Source organism: Anopheles nili, chromosome 3 (assembly GCF_943737925.1).
Source record: "Anopheles nili chromosome 3, idAnoNiliSN_F5_01, whole genome shotgun sequence".
NCBI classification, from domain to species: Eukaryota; Metazoa; Arthropoda; class Insecta; order Diptera; family Culicidae; genus Anopheles; species Anopheles nili.
In genome coordinates, this window is record NC_071292.1 from 52938082 (window position 1) to 52957316 (window position 19235).

Here is a 19235-nt window from a genome sequence, read left to right on the forward strand (position 1 = left end):
CCTTTGGGGCGCATTGGACGCAAGAACCAGAAAGCGAACGCATTATGGGATTGCTTGCGTAATGCTCGCCTCGGTTTGAGCGTTTGCACGGCTCGAGATAATAAAGCGCGTGTGCGTGTGCACTTCGAGGGAAGCGAGCGAATAAATGGGCGAATGAACCAAAAAGGGTGGTTTCTTGTGAGGCGCGCGCGTGGGTCGACGAGAGATCAAATCAAGACGAGGAAACGAGCGCGCAAAAGGATGCTACGGAAGGACGGACGCACACCACCACCAGCACGGAGCGGAAAAGTCTCCCACCACCAGGACACCAAAGGCTGCGGCCCCCAGCAGGTTAATGTGCCGTGTTAAGTTTTTTAATGCATCGCTTGGGTTGGCTTTGCGCGTTTTTCCCAACCCCAACCGGTGGCACTCTTTGCATCGGGTAAAATGAAAGGAACTGTGGCTTGGGGAAGAAAACGGTTCCATTGATCTTGAAGACATGAAAAGAGTGCGTTCCTGGGCTGGTGCCCAACGCACACTCGCACACTCGTACACAGAAAATGGGGGGGAAAGTCATCCGACAGGCGCAGGGAAAATGCATTAAGGACTCAATCAACGTTCGATGCGTGCGCCATTTCGCTTCACCGTTTTTGCGCAAAGTGCGGATGCGAGCGCTGGAAAAAGGCACCATTGCTGCAACCGGGGGGCGTTGATGCAACCGAGAACCCGAGGTGCACCCATGGGGTCAAGGACCTCTTGCGTTCGTTAATGAGCGAAGCGCCGGAGCGGAGGAAACCCGCGCACAACGAGAAATGCAATTAACGAACGCAAATGCGCTTCCCATTTTTCCATTCCGCGGGAACCAGCCAGCCTCGTGTTCCGGTTTCCGGAGCGACGTTGATTAAGCAATGCGTTTGGGTTGCGAGCGCTGGAAAAATGGGAGGGGAAATACGCACACGAGTTACACGCACCGTGCGTTCGCGCGAGCTGCAAGAAAAATTATCTGTCGCCCGAAGGTTGGTTGGACTTATTTTTGGAACAGCTTTTCCCCGCCATTTGTTCCGTTTGTCGTGGTCGTGGTTCCGTTTCTCTTCTTCGTGCTTCCTTTAGACCCCCAGCAAAGTCGGAGCGGAGTGTTTTGCTTTCTTTTTCCTCCTCCGAGCGCGATCGGTCCCCGGTGCATCGTTAACTGCACCAGCAGTGGCGCACACTGCAGCTCTCTCGGATGTCGTTCAAGTTGAATGTCATCTATTTTTGGACACCCCCCTACTCGGACGCCCGTCGTCGTCCCATCGTTAAGGTGTTTCTTTTGCGCCTTAGCCGCGTAAGCGCGCGCGTGAATTGTTGTTCGTCTGTTCCGGACCCCCGGGGGAGGCGTGTGGAAAATGGCGACCCCCAGCAGAGATAGAGCGAACGCTTGTGTCCGTTGTGGTTCCGGCTAGGACCAAGGTGGTTGGGTTCAGGAGGAGAGGGCGGAGGGGGGTGTAGCAGGATTTTTCTGTCGCGTGAAATACGATGCGCGTCCCGATGCGCTGGATAAGCGATGGGAAACGCACGTACGTACGCATGCACGCACGGCTGTTCGTATTAAATTCGGTCCGGTTGGGCGATGAACTTATTTTCTTCCTGCGCGCGTCGTGCGTGTGAAACGAGCATGGTGAAGTAATTATTTTTACAACAACTACACACGGGATGGATTGTGTGCATCGTTTGGTAGCGGACGAACTTCTTGGAAAAGCGTACGGGAAAAGCGTTAGCATCGCATCCACGTCCACGAACAAGACGCGATGAGCATCACTTTTTTTTCTGTCGTGTAGGTACTTTTCCATAGCCGCTTGTCGAAGCTGTCTTACGGGTCTCAGGAGTCTCGGAAAACCGTGGCAAACCACACGTTTCGTCCTGAGTTCCCACAACGGAACGCGTCGTTGTTGCGGTTAAACGGTGTATTATTAGCACGCTTTCAGGGCGGCAGGGACGCTTTTCGCACAATTGAGCAATTATAATAGGCGATAAAGATTGACTCTCTTGACTCGTCGGTTTCCCTCGCTTCTTTGAACCCGGGAAAAAAGGGAATATTCCTCCACTCGTCGTGGTTTGTACCTCACTAACGTAAGCCCTTTCAATGACAGCGAAGGTAAAAACAATCCAGCGAGCGGGCGGTCGGTGAGCAAAACGGTTATAGAAAACGGCCCCGGGTTTTCGGGGTTTCGATCGTAATTTTCAAGGACGTCTGGGATGCTTCTTGAACCCGCTGCTGACGTCCTGTGTGTGTGTGTGTGTGTGCGTGTGCGGGTTCTCGCTTTTTTCATTTCCGCCCGGTTTCGAAGGGAGGGAAATCCTCCATTAAACGGGCCGGTTTTATGTGCAAAACTCGGCGAGAAGGATGCTCATAACCTGCAGCAAGAGAGAGAATGAGAGAGAGCGATGTGGCGAAGGTCGAGCATACCGTCCCCCGTGTAAGAAGGTATCCTTACGGCGATATCGTCGATCCTTCCATCGTACCGGGCCTCGAGCACTCGAGGGGTTAGGACAGGTTAGCCAAAATTTCGGCAAGAAGGGCCCGCGCGCAACTGTGGCCGGGGGGAAAATGCGAAGACCCGGCGGTCACCCCGAAAACATCGATGAAAAAGGGGACGATCGGCGTCAAAACACAAACGCGTGTACCACTCGCTCGCGTACGCTGAGGGGGAAAAACCTTCCAAAACGTATTCCCTCCGGCATGTGTGTGGGTGTCGGATGTGACGGGTGCGTTGGAGGGTGTGTTTGTGTGCCGGTAGGACACGCGATAAGCGGGAAATTGTCTGCGCGCCAAGGTGGTTTACATTCATCCCTTCGTGTTGGATGATTCGCCCAAAGATTAGGGAAATTAGAGCCGCCTGCGGAAAATTCGGCTTTCCCGCGTCGTCGGTCTGCCGCTCATCGGGGAATACTCGCATGTTGTCGTGTTTGCTGCGCCGAAAACGCCGAGATGGACGCGAATGTCAAGGTCCCTTCTGCGGTAGAACGACGGTTTTCTCTCGCTTCCCGGTAGTGACACGACAAGACGCTTTTTCCTAACCTTGGTCACTATGGCAACCCGCTTGTTTCGGCTGGTCGTGGGGCACTGCGATGAAAAGAGAAAAAAATGATGAAAACAGGCCTAATGATGGAGTAGGGGAAGTATCTTTTTCCGTTATGCCGGCTGCTGTCTGCCGTCAACAGGCCGATAGAGACTTGAAATGATTTTTTTTGCGTTATTTAGTCAGATTATTTCCTCCCGTCAGGATGGTTTGTGGAAGTGGCTTTTGCGAGAGAAAAAAATAACACTTCCGCCAAGCGTGTTAACAAGGTGCCAGTACCATTCCGCAGCGGATGATGGTTGAGAATGAGAATGGAAAAGTGACGAAACACGGTGCTGTATGTACAGCAGGATGTTGCCTTCAAAATCATATCCGTACTTACTCTTACCAGAAGGTAAAATTTTTCGACAACGTCTAGTGTACTCATGAAGCGCTAGTGAGTTATAATGTAGTGAGGGATAATTTTTTTTGTTCATTTTCTTCGAAATTAAAATCCAATTCTTCAGATGCAGACGATTTGAGTGGCAATATTCCTTGAAAAGTTGGCTAGTTTCATTTAAATTAATCTAAATTTAAATCGTATCATGCACGTACAAGAGAAACAATCATCCAAGTTTTTGTTGGTCCGCTCTTTTTACCATGTAAGATGCGTGTTGACGGTTAAGTGTTGTGCACTGTTCGACAAAGCACAAAGGAAGAACATATCCTGTCACGACGCTCGTGGTATCTGTGGTTTGCCAACGGTACCCCAGCTGAATGCCGGTGATGACAAACTGCAGCCGCCGCCGCTGCAGTTCTGCTTTACTATTTCATTCCGTTAGCCCATCTGCTTCTCAAAATACAAAACTGGAACAACCAACAGGATACCGTTCTACCGCAGTACGTACGAAGCAAAGTGCAAAGCGGAAGAAAACCCGAAAAATAACACGCTTAGTTCGTTTTGTTCGGTTTTGTGCTCAAAATGCAGTCAACTGCAACTGAGCGCTAGGGCCTTTTTATAGCACGCAAAAGCGACTCGAGCAGCGAACTTGAGCGCCCTCTAGCGAGTGATAGTGGAAGCACAACTGGTTTGCCATGTTTATAGGGCGTCTTAGGGAACTTCACATAAACCGGAGCATAAAAGCTCCTTCGTACGCGCGGTAGAAAAATGGTCGCATCAACCACTTTCCTAGCGACCTCTGACGGTAACTCAGTGATAACTAAAAGCTTTTTCGTTTTTTTTTCTGTTATTTTTTTTTCTTTCATAAATTTCCCCACGCTCATCCCGGGATCGCTTCGACTGTACGGTCCCGCAGCTTCTGTACGGTCCGGATGGACAGTTGCTCAAACCAGAGTCCCGTCGGGGACGTGGCAAAGGCAGCAAATCGAAGGCAGCAGCAGCAGCGGCAGCAGCAGCAGCAGCAGGCGCAACGAACGGAAGCACTAATGGAGCGGTAAGTGCCACAGTGTGTGGAGTAAAATATGCTTATAGTTGGCTAGTGTGCTGGTAGTAGCGTATACTCGAGTGGCCAGCCCGGCGAATGTTTGGCTTTGTAGTTTCCTTTGTAGCCGATGAGTTGGATTGTTTTGAGAGATTCCTTCAGTTGTTTGAAAAACAAAAAACGCCTTTTTGTATAGTTCTTGCGATCCTGTATTCCTAAACCACTAGATGTAGCAGTTCCCGGTTGGAAGGTTCAATTTATTTTCGTCCCCCCATTTGCTCGTCCTGTTTTCTAAGGGTAAGATTAGCACCACCCGAAATGAACGTAAAATTAGGATATCGATTTTTGCAAATGTGGTGCTTTTTCTTCTGGGGTGCTTTCGTTTAAAAAAAAAACGCTCACCTTGCACGAGATATAGCACATTCCTCACCGACCCAGCCGACGGCGATCGTTGGTTCCATGGTGTATCACCATCTCTCAAATAGCCCTTTTCCCGGTCTATGGAGCCCCGGGCTGAGGCGTACGCGCGATACTTGTTCGTTTGATTGTGGCCATGTTTTATGCAAAGGCTACATACTTATCGTGTGGGCACCCCTTTTTCTTTCTCCGCTCCTTCTTCTGCTTCATGCATCCCTTTTTTTTCGGTGTTTCTGCCGACAAAGTTCCGGTGAACGCCGGGCACGGTCGCAGAAAACTGCGCCCTCCTTGCGCTGGTGCGGAAAAAGAAACCTCCTAAACATGTTTTCCCCGCACGGAGATAAGTTAAATTTATTTTGCATATAAATTAATCGCATTGCCGATCCATCCATTGAAATCCCATCTCGCGCGCGCGAGCGGCCCAGGGAATGCCCGTTGTAATCCGGCCAGAAGGAAGTGCCGGCGGACGGCGGTTGGCTGTTTTGCGGAGGCACATAACAGCCCCCTGCGAGAAGGACGGTGTTACCCGGGGCGCGAGTGAAAGTCTAGTTTATGTTTCGCGTAGTTCGATCGCTTATTAGGGGATGAAGATAAGGAGCCTTTTTTGGGGGGTGGCACGAGGATAGCGAGAAGAGAGAGAGAGAGCGGAAACCGAAGGGAAGACATTTTTTTGCGGTTATTGCACGTTACGGGGGTACGATATTGTAAATCCCGTTCAATTGCACCTCGCAATGCGAATGCGAGGTCGAACTCTGAGGACGAACGAGCCGGTCCGCCGGTGGAAGGGATAAATTGATCGATCACGCGGAGACACTGGCGCAGGAATTGGCTTTCAATTACGCATTTGTACCGCGAATGAGATTTTCTGCATTCGAATTGAAATTATATGCTTATTGCAAATTGCCGTAACTACTGTTATTTGTCAAATTTAAGGGTGACGCAATCATGCGCGAGTGGTAGAAAATTATGATTTGATTAAACTAGTAGCTGTATATTTATGCAGATTTGATGCTTTTTTTTATATTTTAGTAATTTTTGCGCACATCATTACTGCCACGTAGATTGAATGTTCCACTCGGAATTGAGCACACTATTTAACGGATTTCCCGTATTTTAGTGGCAGAAATTTAGTAGCAATAGTAGCGCTAGTAATTGAACACACTTTCGCCGCTTTTAGAAGTTGATGAGTTTGGTGTTGGTGTAGCATTGGGCGTGTGTTTGTGTTTTTTTTTCAATTTTTTGCTTGCTTTGGACCAGCACAAATTTTATGTTGGCTGCCCACCCCACGATCAAGCGCAATACATTCATTTCCCTTACTTTTGCTCTTCTTCTCTTTTCTCTCTCTCTCTCTCTCTTCCCTATGCCGATTTGTCACCGGCATTTCCCTCCGTCGATTCCATTTTCTTTTGCATTCGCAAATCCCAATTTCCCTGGCGATCGGGCCACGGTTTCACAACACACTCTAGATCGTGTCGTACGACGCCAACGGACAGGCGATCCGAGCCGATGGAAAGCGTGGCCGCGGACGAGGACGTGGTGGCGGGGTAAGGATACAAGCAATCACACTTATCTCTCTCACACCCCCGTAGCTAGTAGTATCCCTGGCGAATCGCGCGAATTAAACCGTCCAATTCGGGTGGAGGCGATTTTCCATTTTCTCGAGAAAATTGCGTCTCGATCCAAGCAAGCTTAGGTTGTAAGGCCTCCGAAGGGCTGCTTTGATCGCAAATAGCAGAGAAACAGAAACAGCAAAAAAAAAAAAAACACAGGGTCCTTGGCCTTGAGTGCCGGATCTGCCTCAACACGCTTTCGGTAATCACGTCCCACAGTTCGTTCTTTGACGGGCCGGCAGCAGCAGCGAGTTCGTTGCGCCCATTCACCGTTCTCTGCCGTCTGGCGTGTCGGTGGAAATAAAAGCAGAGCCACCCGGCTTACGGATCATATGATTCCTGGGCGCTTCCGGCGTTGGGAAAACCCCCTGCTGAAGCGCTTCGGCGTAAGCGAAAGCGAAAACCCGGCACATCTCGCAGACGTCGGGGAGGGATTGGGCCCGACTCTTCTCTCGCCACGAAAATGCCCCGAAATCAAAGTCAAAAAGTGGTAAGCTCGTGGCAAAGGAAAACCAAGGGTCCAAGGTGCAAGGATCTTGTGCGGTACGGGACGGGATCAACCCGACACCATCCCCGGCAAAGGCAAGGACGAAAGCAAAGGGCCTTGCCGTCGGCAACCATAGCAGCGGCAGCAGCAGCAGCAGCAGCAATAGCAGTAGTCCCCGGTCGTAAACGTAATCGTCCTCGTCGTCATCGTCGTTGTCCTTGGCATCAACAGAGCGCAGCGAACGGCTGTGGCTGTGTTATCGTGTCCCCGGCGTCTAACTTTCTGTGCGGCGGGAAACGTTTTCTTTCCTCACCAAAAAAAGGCCCTTTCCACAGCCGGCTTACGTTTATGGCATTCTTTCGAACGATTCCGGTTTGTGTGTGGAATCGTCTAGCGGAATACTTTCCGTTTTTCGCCAGACAAAACACCGCACCGCAGCGCCTTCCGTTCGTGGGATGCGGTAAGGATTCGCTCGGAACCGTCGCTTATCCTTTTTCACCGCCGCCGTCGTCGTCCTTGGTGGTGTGAGAAAAGCGTGCGTCTCCTCACGCACAACGGAGCGAGCAGTCCCGTCGTGTTGGCAGCTTTCCATTCACTCTGATGAAAGGCGAAAGGACCAAAATCCTTCGGCGGATGCTACTTAAAACACATAAAACGCTTTTAATGGTCGGCGAACGAGGAGCGAAGGCGTTTTGGTTGGATTGTTGCGGATTCGGAATCCCCCAAACGGGGACTGAGAACGAGATAGAGATAGTCGAGTGGGTGGGCTGATAAGCCAAAGGGACCAAGAAGGTACCCAAGAAGCACAAACTCCCTGTCGAGAGACAGCCGTAAAGTCAAAACGGACGAGGGAAGGCCATTTTCCGGGCAGATGATCACGAAGATGCAAAAGGTACGGAGTTTTGAAGGCACACTTTAAATCCCCGCCCGGAACCATAGCCTCCTGTGATGCGTGAGCGTACGGTTGGGAAATTTAAAAAAGGGCCTCCTTAGCTCTTAAATCGTTACGATTCAAAGTCGAATGATTGACTACTTGGAAAAAGACCCCCCCACCCAGGAGTACGCCGCTGGTGGGTTGGTTCGTTTCATGAACACGTGTATTTATAGCCCAACCGGCGAAGGTCGTACGGGGAATCGTATGAAAAGGATCACTTTCCGTTCCCAATCGATTGAAGGGTGGTTTAGGTCCCAACCCAGGCCGCACCAACCATCAGCTGATCAGGTCGATTGGACGTTTGGGGTTTGCTTTCCATTTTATGTGCTATCTGCCTTTTTTTTGCTGCTGTTTGCATTTCATTTGCCATCTCATCGTCTTACGATAGCGCATCGTCTAACGACGACGACGACGACGACGACGATGATGTCTACCGGGGGCTGATGGGTCATGGCCGTTTGACCGTTTATGATTGTTGTGTTGGGGAAACCCTCGTTCTCCGGAGGCGCCGGGAATGAAAGAGAGAGAGAGAGAGAGCAAAAAAAACGAGCCCTTCCACAGAAGAAATCCTTCGTGCTCTAATGTTTGAGGGAAAGGTGAAATAACGTCAAAGTTAGTCGGCCCATTTCCCGCACCGCCCAGGCCGCCATTACAGGGTTCCAGAGTTCTTATGTATTCCGTTTCATGGCCGTTAACGATGGTATTGGTTTACCGGGGTTTTATTTTATTTTTTTTCTATAGCTCCATCGGCCGGCCGGCACATCCTGCAAGAAGATGCTGCTTCTGTTTTAGCCTCCCTCTCCCCCCGGGGGTGGCCTAGAAAAAGTTGCGAACGAAGGGTGTGTCTTGTGTACGTGTGTGTGTGTGTGTGTGTGTGTTTCGCAGTCGGTGTCCATAACTCGGTCGACCGGCCGGCACTCTAACCTGCCGGAGACGGAGTCTCGTTTGGGCATTTAGCAGAGAACTGCTGCTTTTCCGTCAGAAAAAAAGGGCAGGACGTCGGTTTGTGCGGGGTGTGAAAAACTTTTACTTGTTGCTGTCGTTCCTGGCAGCGTGGGGTCGGGCACTCGGCGAGGGCTGGGATTGCGAAAACAGATGGAATGTGGATCCTGCTTTCTGGGAAAACGAAGGAAGAGAAGTTAAAAAGCTCTAGGCGAATGGCATCCCAACGTCTCTCGAGTGCCTGAGCGATAACACACGGCCCAGGACGACGACAACGACGACGACGACGACTAGGACGACAATTCCGGCGTTGTTCCAAATGGTTCGTCCGGTACAGGGTGATTCCTTCGCTCCTTTGGTCGCACGCCAACAAACGCTGGGTGTTTTCATTCATTTTCGCTCCCTCTCTCTCTCTCTCTCGGAGCTCATTCACCCGGTGGAGGTTGCAATCCGGATCCAAAGATCAGCTGGAAAGACCTCGAGGACGAGTTGTGTGCTAGCTAGCTGCTTCTTGCTTCGGCCATAGATCCGCCGGGTTTAGCGAAGGAATGGAAGGAACGTAGCGGTAAAAAAAAGCTGTCCTGCCATCGTGCCACGGTGCAAGAGGACTAGCGGCGTTGATGACGAGAGAGTTAGCGTGGACTTTTACTACTCCATTGACTGCGAATTTTTATGCCATCCTCTAGAGTGTGTGTGTGTGTGTGTGGGGGAGGGAGTGTTTTTTTTTTCCTGCTCCTACCATCACCCAACCGGTGTGCGGTTTCCGAGAAGCAACCGGTGGCTGAGTGGCGTGCGAATCCTTGTCCCGGATTCGCAGGAAAAGTAAAAGCCACATCTGGCGTACCAGCCCTTGGTACTGGCAGCTTTCGTGAGGGTAAGCTCTTGCCTAGCCCGTTTTCCCGTGAACAGGATGCCAAGGTGTCGCTCCTGAACCGCTCGTTGTGGATGGGCTCGAAAGGGCGCGTCGATCTGCGCTGTTTGGTTTCTCCGTTACGGGTGAAGTTTCGTCCTTACCAACACGAGCGAAAGGTTAACGGTGTTCAAGTTCATCCCACTGCGCGGGCCATCCGGTGTTCGTGTGGCACGTTTTTCTCACCAAACCGCGTCCTGAATTCCCTCGCGTGGGTAAAAAGGAACCGTCTCGGTTTTCTTCCGTAGCGCGCGGCTCACGCTGACTGCAACCGTGTGACGCCACGCGTCGTCTGGCTGACTCGGCGCGAGCGTTTGTGTATGTGTTGCGTTACGTGGAACAGGGAATCCCCCAAGTAAGCGGCTCATCGTCTAACAGAGCGGCCTCTCGAAGGGGTCTTTTCCAAGCGCGTCTGGCACGTGCCCACGATGGAGGCGTGCCGGATGGAATGGGTTAGCGTCGGGGGTTTTGATTCGATTCCGAGATACGCGCGGTCCCGTCCGTCAAGTGAAACGGTCCCTCCGACAGCTTTGGGAAGGCCACAGACGGTCTGCAGACGATCCGGTGCGGTCGTCTCCGGATGGTTGTCGATGGCGTGTGCCGTATCGCGCCAGACGAACCGCAGATAGAACGGAAAAGATTACGCCCTGAAGTGAGAAAGCCGCCGTACCGTGCCGTTTCGTTTCGTTCACACTTGGCACATGACTTCTTGACCAGTTGGTGGTGACGATGATCACACAGTGGGCTCGAGTTGGAAGGTGTATGGACATAAATGGGGTTAAAGTCCAGCCCTCCTTTTAGAGGTGGAAAAACCTGCTCGAAAGCTTCCATATGGCATCATTGTACGCCTTCTGCATGTCCTTCGGCTATTCAGCTAGCTTTTTCTCATGTCCTATTGCTCCCGAATCGCGTTTTTTCTCCCCACTACCCACAGTTCGGTGCATAAAAAGGTAACCCCACAGCAATACACCCACTCGAACGTCGTGCAAAATAAAAGCCACACGTAGATCCCTAGAATCGCTCACGAAAGGGGATCGAATCTCGCTTGTCCCACGAACAGACGAACAGACGTCCGATACCTGCACGTAAAGATATCACGATACCATAAAAGAAGATATCAAGTATCGGAACCCGGGCACACTGGCAAACCGATTTCGGAAGCATCGAAATTCCCCTGCCCGACGGCGGTGTTCACTCGTGCCCCACGGGAGGCCGTGTCCGTCTCGGGCATCTCCCCGGTTGTGGTGGGTTTTGTTTTGTTGCTTCTCTTTCTTTCTTTCTTTTTTTTGTTCGGATTTTATTGCCCACTTTGAGAGACCCCCATCATCAGCTGGTCGACGCGATGCGAGTGTTGGGACGACCGCCACAAGCGCCATCATCAACACCTCGTCTTCTTCGGTGAGGATTCCGTTTTGAGGCCAGGCGAGGGTATCGACTTCTGCGCCAGAAGCGCGATCAGAGCGCTCAGCCTCTTCAGTAGTATTCGGTAGATTTTATGGCTTTTCGGTGATGGTGATGATTATGAGCGTCTCCTTTCATCGGGGATGCGTTGAGATGCGCTTGAGAAGCGTGTTCGCTGGAGGCTGTACCTGTTGGGATAGGCTTTCGATTGTGAGATTGTGCCTGAAGTTCAAGGTTTTTCGGCTCGCGTTCACTTTCCCTGTTCAGGTGGCCGGGTTGCGCTTGAGAGGCTCTTGCTCGAGTGCTACTTGTTGAGCTTCAAACCACTGTTTTGCCGGCGGTCGTTTTTTTTTATTGTGTCCAGCTGGGCGGCATCTTCAAACGAGCTTGTATTTATCTCTCCCTCGAATCGAAGGCCGTTTGTCGGTCAATTCCGGAAGAGAGCTTTACGTCGTTCAAACAGACCAAAAGGGGCTCCTTGTTGGCTCGCATACGCACAATGGGGCAATAGTATTGTGCTTTTTTTTGGTTTTGTGACGCGTAATTCCACGCAAAAGGATCCCGTTGGAGCGCACGTTTCTAAACCATCCAAAAGGGAAGCATTCCGGCTCGCTTAAGGTCGCGGCTTCTTGTACACCGTGACACACTGACCCGGGTGGATTGCAGCAGTCCGGTGGCGAGCCCTTCGAGCGAGCGAATGAGTGACGAAACGAAAACACGAAGTTTTCCCGCACGAAATTCCCCGCAGGAAAGTTTTCCCATCCTACATAGCGACATTTTTCGCGATGGTGTTGCTTTTTTTTTCGTTCGCAAAAAACGATCGCTCGAGTGCAAGCTGCTGCATCTTGCAGTTCGCAGTGCATCACAACCCCCACGCGTGGTTTCTTCTTCCGGTTTGCCCGCGGTGCAGTCGAAAGTACCGTTCGTTCTAAATAACTCGTGCCCCCCCTAGGGTGTATGTGTGTGTGTTTGCGTGTGTTTAGAGGAAGAAAAACCTGTTCCACGGGCCTTTCTCGTCAAAGACACCACGACCCTTTCTCGCTCTCTCGGGGGGGGGGAGTTTAACGATCATCGCACGCAGAGTTTTAGGTACTGCACCCAGATGCACTCGCGCTGGTGCGTTGGGAAGCCGAGGTAAACCGGAGGTTTGGGCTTTAAATTGAGGTCGATTACGAGTTAAGGAAGGCTTAGGAAACGGTGGGACACCATCCAATCCGATTAGGCAGACGATGATGGCGGCCGCGAAAGTTTGCTAAACGTTCGCTATTTTCGTTGAGTTTCAGAGTAGAGAGAGTGTGTGTAAAAAAAGCACGATCCAATTAAAAATAATGTAATATCATCGATGCAATCTGCCTTCCCGATTAACCCACTTGCGTGTCGTCTTCCCGTGTGCTGCTTTTTGTGGCTCCGTGTTTTTCTTCTCGACGCGCGTTTCTTCCTGCATTGCCGTCACCCGATGCAATATGCGACAGCGGAATGCGAATCTGGCGCATCTGCTCTTCGTTTCCGCGTGGTGGGATGCGTTTTCGAGGTTCAGGCGGAAGGCATTTAAATTGTAAATTTTTCTCCCCACCCGGGCGGTATTTGAATGTGCAGCTTTTTGTGCAGCGCGTTGCGTCGATGCACCCGCGAGATGCAGTTGAAGCAACTCGTTTCGAGCGCGCACTGCAACGGGGTTTGTTGATCAAAAAGATGTGTTCAGCAAAAGAAGCTGGTTTAATGTTTTTTTTTTGCTGCTTTTCCCGTGTTTAAAAAGCCTCCCAAAAGGGTCGCCGCAGTGGAAGGATTTCCAATGGTCGCCCTTTTTGAGAGGCCTTTTTGTTGCCAATATAAGAAAAACTTCCACCGGCCTGTTTACAAACTAAACTCACCACCGCTTTATGGAAACTGGCAACTAAAAAAGTGCGCAATTTTTCCTCGCTAGCGTGAACGAAAAAAAAAAAAGAAGTAAAACCCTTCGCCGAATCCGCGGAAACGTGTACAGTACGGTGCACGAAAGCGAAACACAATCGCTCATAAATATTCCAGCGGCTGGCTGTACCTTTTTATTTTTGTTTTTTGCGTGTGTGTTATTTTTCGCTTGCGTCAGGATTGTTTTTCTTCCTTCCCCCTTTTTTTTTTTGCTTTTCGACCCGATGTTGCCGCGCTTGGAGGTTGGAGGTTTTCCGTTCCTTTTGCTTCAGCACCACCACGACCGTGGCTATCTCTCGCTCGCATATATGTCAATATTTCACCGCTGCAGCTTATTATCGCAGCATAGTTTATGCGTTTTTCGTTGCTCGTTCCCCGCCAGGACACTCGGTACCGGTTCTCCCTGCATCTGCGTCGTCGTCCTGTGCCGTCGTGCTTTTGTGCGCACGATTTTTGCTCCCTTTCATCTACGTCGCGTCTTCAGTATTTCACCTACCGGCTGGATTCGCGCCGGCTTTAACTCATTGAATATTTATGGGAACATGGTTTTTTTGTTTTCTTTTTTTTTTGTTTTGGTACGGTTGACCCCCGTACTTTGGGCGGTTTCGGTTTTTCGCCGCTTTTGTTAAACCTTAGTACCTTTTCGTGGGGTATCCACTCCCAACCATTGTCAGCTTCCAGTTCTCTCTTTGCGTGTGCGCTAAAAAAATAAGGGGCCGCATGGTTTCGTACTTCGCATTAAAATCGCACGTAAATCCCTCCTGTTCATGTACCACACCAAGGGAGTTTGCTGTGGCGTTGCGTTGCATAACACTTGCCCTTAAAGCCCGACACACCACCCATTCAGAAGGGCCATTTCTTTGGGACCACCAGTTCACATCACGGCACGCCATCACCAGACGGGTCAACGCGAGTGCATCCCACTCAAGGCTCGTGAATGAACCGTTGGGGAACCGCTCTTTTTTTTGTTCCTCCCAAAGCCAACGAATCGGAATCGAAACGCCGCTTGTGTGTATGCACTTCTTGGCCCGTTCGAAGACCCTTTGGAGGAAGACCCACATCCACGCGACCGCGTGCACCCTCGGTGAAAAATGAAACCGTCGCAAACGAAAGGGAAATTTTCTCATTATCGCATGACCTACATTTCATGCGTTCGGGAAGGCCGGGACGGGACCGGTTGTTGGTTCGCGTTCTACCACCGATCTCTGCGATTGCGAATGCATTCGCTTCTACTCGTTTTTTTTTGTTTTGCTTTTTTGTTTGCTGTGGTTATGCTGGCGGCCCAGCATCGTTCGTTCGTTCGTTCTTTCGTTTGGTGGTGTTTATGCTATGCATATTAAAATATAAAATCGTAAGCACGCGCGCACCACAGAACGAGGACACCGCGGACGAGCGGCGAATAATGCCAACCGAGAGTGCCACGAAAACCGGCTCACGGAATTGGCAGCACAGAATTGTGGGGGGGACCACCGGACCGATTGTGATTTTTTTTTCTCCTGTTCTACTACCATGCCTACCACACTACTGATGCCTCGGATTACGCGCACGAAAGCACGCTGCGTTCTGGCGGTGGACTGTGAAAAGAGAAAGCGATCGTTGATGCAACAAGTCGGGGACCGTGTGTCAGTGGCATTTGAGAGTTTTGTTTGCTACCAGCAGCAGGGAAAATAAAAAGAAAATACAAAATGAGCCCATAAAAAGTAGGAAACAAATTAAAAAACTTCCTCTCTTGCTGTCACGCTCCCGCAGCGGGGGTTACATGCGGGTTGAGCGCGAGGGGATTAAATAAATGCACCCGCGGGGCAGCGGTGCAAGGGCACCCACCGTCATCCTTCTCCCGCCACCGCCAAACTGCAGCGAATAAAATTTGCAATCCGGTTTGCCGGTGTCGCGCATTTTTTTGTGTCCCTCGCGCGTGGGTGGATTCGGTGGGTCGGTGTACCGGAACGGGTATACCCAAGGCGGGGGGAGGGGGGGAGGATGTGGTGTGGCAGCTGGGGAAAAACTTTCTCTTCCGGGGGAAGGTGCAAGCGAAGGAATTTCGCGTGAAGAGACCCACGGGAAGGCACAAAACCATCCGCAAAGTGTGCAATGTAACACCGGTAAGGAACGAACCAACGACACTAAACGCAATCCAACCCCCCACCCGCCGAAGGGGTGTTGTGCCTGCAAATGCCACCGTGTGAATTCTAGCCGCGTGGGTCACAGAGGGGGGGTCCAAACAAGGTCAGACGAGTAGCATCCAGAACAGGGGTTCGAAGGCAGTTCATTCGTGGCGGCGGAAAAACCAATCGAGAAACTCATTCCACGTGGCCTCGAACACCCGTGTGGCGTCATGTTTTCTTACGCCGTGTTCTTGCACGCGCACTAGCGCCAAAGAGCAGAGGCCACGCTGAAGGACGGCGGGTTCTTTTGCCGAACGTAAGGGTGGTGGGATAGAGCTTAAGTTACGGCCGTTAAGATCGCACCGGTTTTAAGCGTTTAAATAATGAGCCTCCTCAGGGCTCTCGCAATAAATTGCAAGACTCCGCCTGGCATCTCACCGCCTGGCTAGAAAAAAAAATGGCAGGAAAGCCGAGTCACACATGACTTGAGTGGAGATTTCACTTTCGCACGATCGCTTTCGATGGGATCGATTTCGAAGGGATGGCGCGTCCTGTTTTTTTTTCTCGAGGGGAATAAATGCAGAAACTTCGTTAGAAATGCATCCCACGTGCGGTTTTCCTGTCGTGTGGGTTCTTCAGCTCCCACCGGGTTGCTGCTAAATATGCTAAACGATTCCGTTCCGTTCGGCTGGGGCTCCAATAATGGTTTATTATGGATTTTGGCGTCAGAGCGAGAGAGCTTTTTATGTGTTCACCATCGCCTAGACGATCCGAAATGATGGCTTTGGCGTGTTTGGCAGTCGTAAAACCACGACTCGCTCTCCGGCGCTTCGGATGCACTCCGACGGGTTGGTGCTGCAATCTACCCCCTCCCCATCGGGGCGCTTAATCGGGCACTGACTCCATCGTTCTGGCGGGTCTGCGACGCCTGCGATTGGGTTCTGTCTGGAAAACCATCGCCCCAAACGCCGACGAAACGAACAGGTCTGGGTACTGGAACGCCTGGGTCGTGGGGTTCGTCTTCTTGCGTGACGAAGAAAATTGGCCGCCATTTTGCCGTTTTCTGGGGGTTGGGTTGGCGAATGCGCTCCCGTTTCACGCCAAACTTGACGAATGGGTGATGTTTTTGGCGTTGGAGGTGCAGTTGGTTTAATTAAATTACGTGCTATGTGTTCTGCGCCGTCGTTCGCGTTCGTCTTCATTCGTTTTGTTGCTCTCTTTTCTTCTTCTTTTTTTTTCTTGCGCCCTCTCTTGCCGCTTTGTTTATAAGCTTTTGACGCGTCTGGCAAGGAGTTGGAAAGCAAAGAAAAGCGAACAAAAAAGGACGCTGCTCACGTAATGAAGAACGGTGGTGGTCGCGTTCGTGTCGCGGGTTGTTGCGCCTTTCGAGCCAGCTTTCTGGAGCGTGTTTTGTCGCTAGCGGGAGGTCCGAGAACGGTTGAATTGCACATGCACCTACCTACAGTAGCACTGTTCTCACGCTTGAATGACATCAACGCTCTCAATATCTGACCTCGGACAATGCGACCGCGTGGTTCAATATTTAATCACTCTCGTTTTCGAAATCCAATCGCACCGGCACAACGATACGATCGAGAAAACAAAAAACGCAAACGTATCGGTCGGTGTCACCTGCAAAACGCCGGGAATGGGATGAAGGGCCACTCAACTCAGTTTGATGTCCTTTTCGGGCGATTCCGGCGATCACACGCACACCTCCGCACAGCCACGACTGGCACCGAATGGCCGGTGGAAAGCTGGAAAACCCACTCAAAATCGCCCTCCCAATTCGTTCGTTCGTTCGTTCGTTCGTTCGTCCGTGGTCAAGGTTGAATGCATGTGCTCTAATTTAAACATATAGTAAATGTTTAACTCCTGCCGCGCCAGGACGCGAGGGACACACACGTTGATGTTTTTTTTTTTCGTCATCCCAGCCCCGATCCGTGTGTCGTTGGTACAATTTTCCATACCGGGGGCACGATCCGAGTCGAGCAGAGCAGTACATTTCGCGTGGCTGGAATAATACTGTTTTTTTTTGCTCCATTCTTCACCGTCCAGCAACACCCGAGATTGCACTGGACCGTTGCAGCTGCACCATGAAACCGAACCACCACCCGGGAACTGCAGTTCGGGCCAAACAATTCATTCAACCGAGCGAACGTCCGAACGCGCCAGGTTGGCTCGCGCTGCCACAACACGTTCATTCACAATTTTCCGTGTTTCTCCAGCGCTTCGGCGGTGGTGGATGCTGCCCGTGCTGGTTGGGTCAGAAGGGGTGGATTTTTGTGTTCCCATGTTTTCCCGGTATTTATCTTTGCCCACCCTTCACGCGCGCGCGGGCCAACGTAGGGCCAGCGGCCAACTTTCACTCCAAACTCAGCGTCGAGCTCGGACGCGTGGAGCTCCATCGAGTGGGGAGTTGCAGTGAAAAAGCAAACACAACCCACACACACACACCCACGTAGGGTCCTCCGTTGTACCTTTCGTGTGGCCGGTGGCACAAACGACCATCACATTTAATTCATTTTCATTCACAACTAACTAAAATCCTGTTGCGCGCTTCCGGTTGTGTTTCGCCTGGGACTCCCCGTTCGGTGGAATTGGGCGGTGGCGTGCTGATAAAATTCGCATAAAACCGGGCGGGAACGTGTTTGTGTGTGGGTGGGTGTGTGGGTGTGCACCACCCATGGGGGTGGGCACATCGAAACTGTTGCACGTGGCTGCAACCGCGAACCCATTTATGAGTGCATCGGGTATGTGTGTGGGTGTTTCAGTGCCCGTTTGTTTGGAGCATGTTTTATTTTAATCCTGTCGCAAAGCGGACACACCGAGGGCAATGGATCGCGTTCGAGTTGGCGAATGGGGGGAAAAAAAGGCACCACTCACAATCGACACACGTGCCTGGTTACAAACACCCACCCACACACACCCACACACGCGCGCGTGCATGTGCAACTGCACGTGAGGTTAAATATGGGATTTTCCGAGCTCGTCGTTCGCGATTTCCCCCGAATAATATTGGTTGGGGGCTCGTCGGCTCGCTCGCAATACAATGTGCATACTTTATCAGCTGTGGTTTGTTTGTGCGTACGCTGGAAACGATGAATGAAGTGATAAACACAACCTCCAACCACGTGACCTTGGGTTGTGGTTGATTGGGCGGATGAAAGTAAAAACACGGTCCATTTTCAGCCGTAAAAAGGGGCCCCATTTGGGTGCTGTCCATCAATACGGGAATCGGTGGGCGGATAAGGAATGAACAAAACCCCCACCAGAGAATGGTATCGCTTATGAGGATTATCATTTTTTTGGCGCACAACACCGTCCAGCCCCGAATGTGCAACAAAACCCTTAATCGGGGTCAACGCCGAACCCGCCAACCGGCGCGTTTATCGTTATCGGGGCGGTCATGCATAAACACACGATGCCGTACACGAATGCGGCAAAGAAAGAGCGCTGCCGTTGGAGCGCTGGGAAATTCGTAGTAAATCGAGCGAAAGGAAGAAGAAAAAAAAAACGGGCGATCCCATGGAAAGGGAATTCTTCTGGGAACGACTCCGCGCAGGGAGAAAAGAGAAGACACCATGCGCACAGCAGACGATGTTGGGGAGAAGCAAAAGAAAAACTCACCCACAAAGGTCGTTGCCCTTAAGCCGTACGTTCGAATGGGATAAGAAAAGGATGATTTCCTCGATCGGGCGACGGAGCGCATCGTGGCTCCACCGAACGAATGGCCGTCCAGCCGGAATGGAATATTTATTTTTACGGCAGTTTTGTTTTCCCCTTAAACGCGTGACCAGTCCGACCGGCCGGACGGCATTTTCCACGGTTGAGCTTTTCTTCGGTACTCGGTAGCCGGAAAAGTTGATCGTTTGATTCCGGCGTTTGCGATGCCGAACGGTCAACGGCCGTCGGAAGGAAGGACCAACCAACCCGTGGCCTTGAAATGCAACCTCCGGATTCGGGATTGAGGATGGTAAAAGGTCGGGCAAGGATATTAAAATCCTTCCCACCGACAGGGCGCAGTTTTCTCCGTTTCACGCCAGCGCTCGTTCGGCA

At 51.3% G+C, this 19235-nt stretch overlaps 1 protein-coding gene across 1 annotated transcript in view; it reads left to right on the plus strand.

Annotated features, from left to right (window-relative positions):
* Positions 1–19235, plus strand: part of LOC128725369 (methylcytosine dioxygenase TET) — a 142230-nt gene that overhangs the window by 18836 nt on the left and 104159 nt on the right. The window contains exons 3-4 of the mRNA XM_053819110.1: positions 4334–4471; positions 6343–6420. Of these exons, the coding sequence (XP_053675085.1) occupies positions 4334–4471; positions 6343–6420 (216 nt within the window). The remainder of the gene's footprint in view (positions 1–4333; positions 4472–6342; positions 6421–19235) is intronic.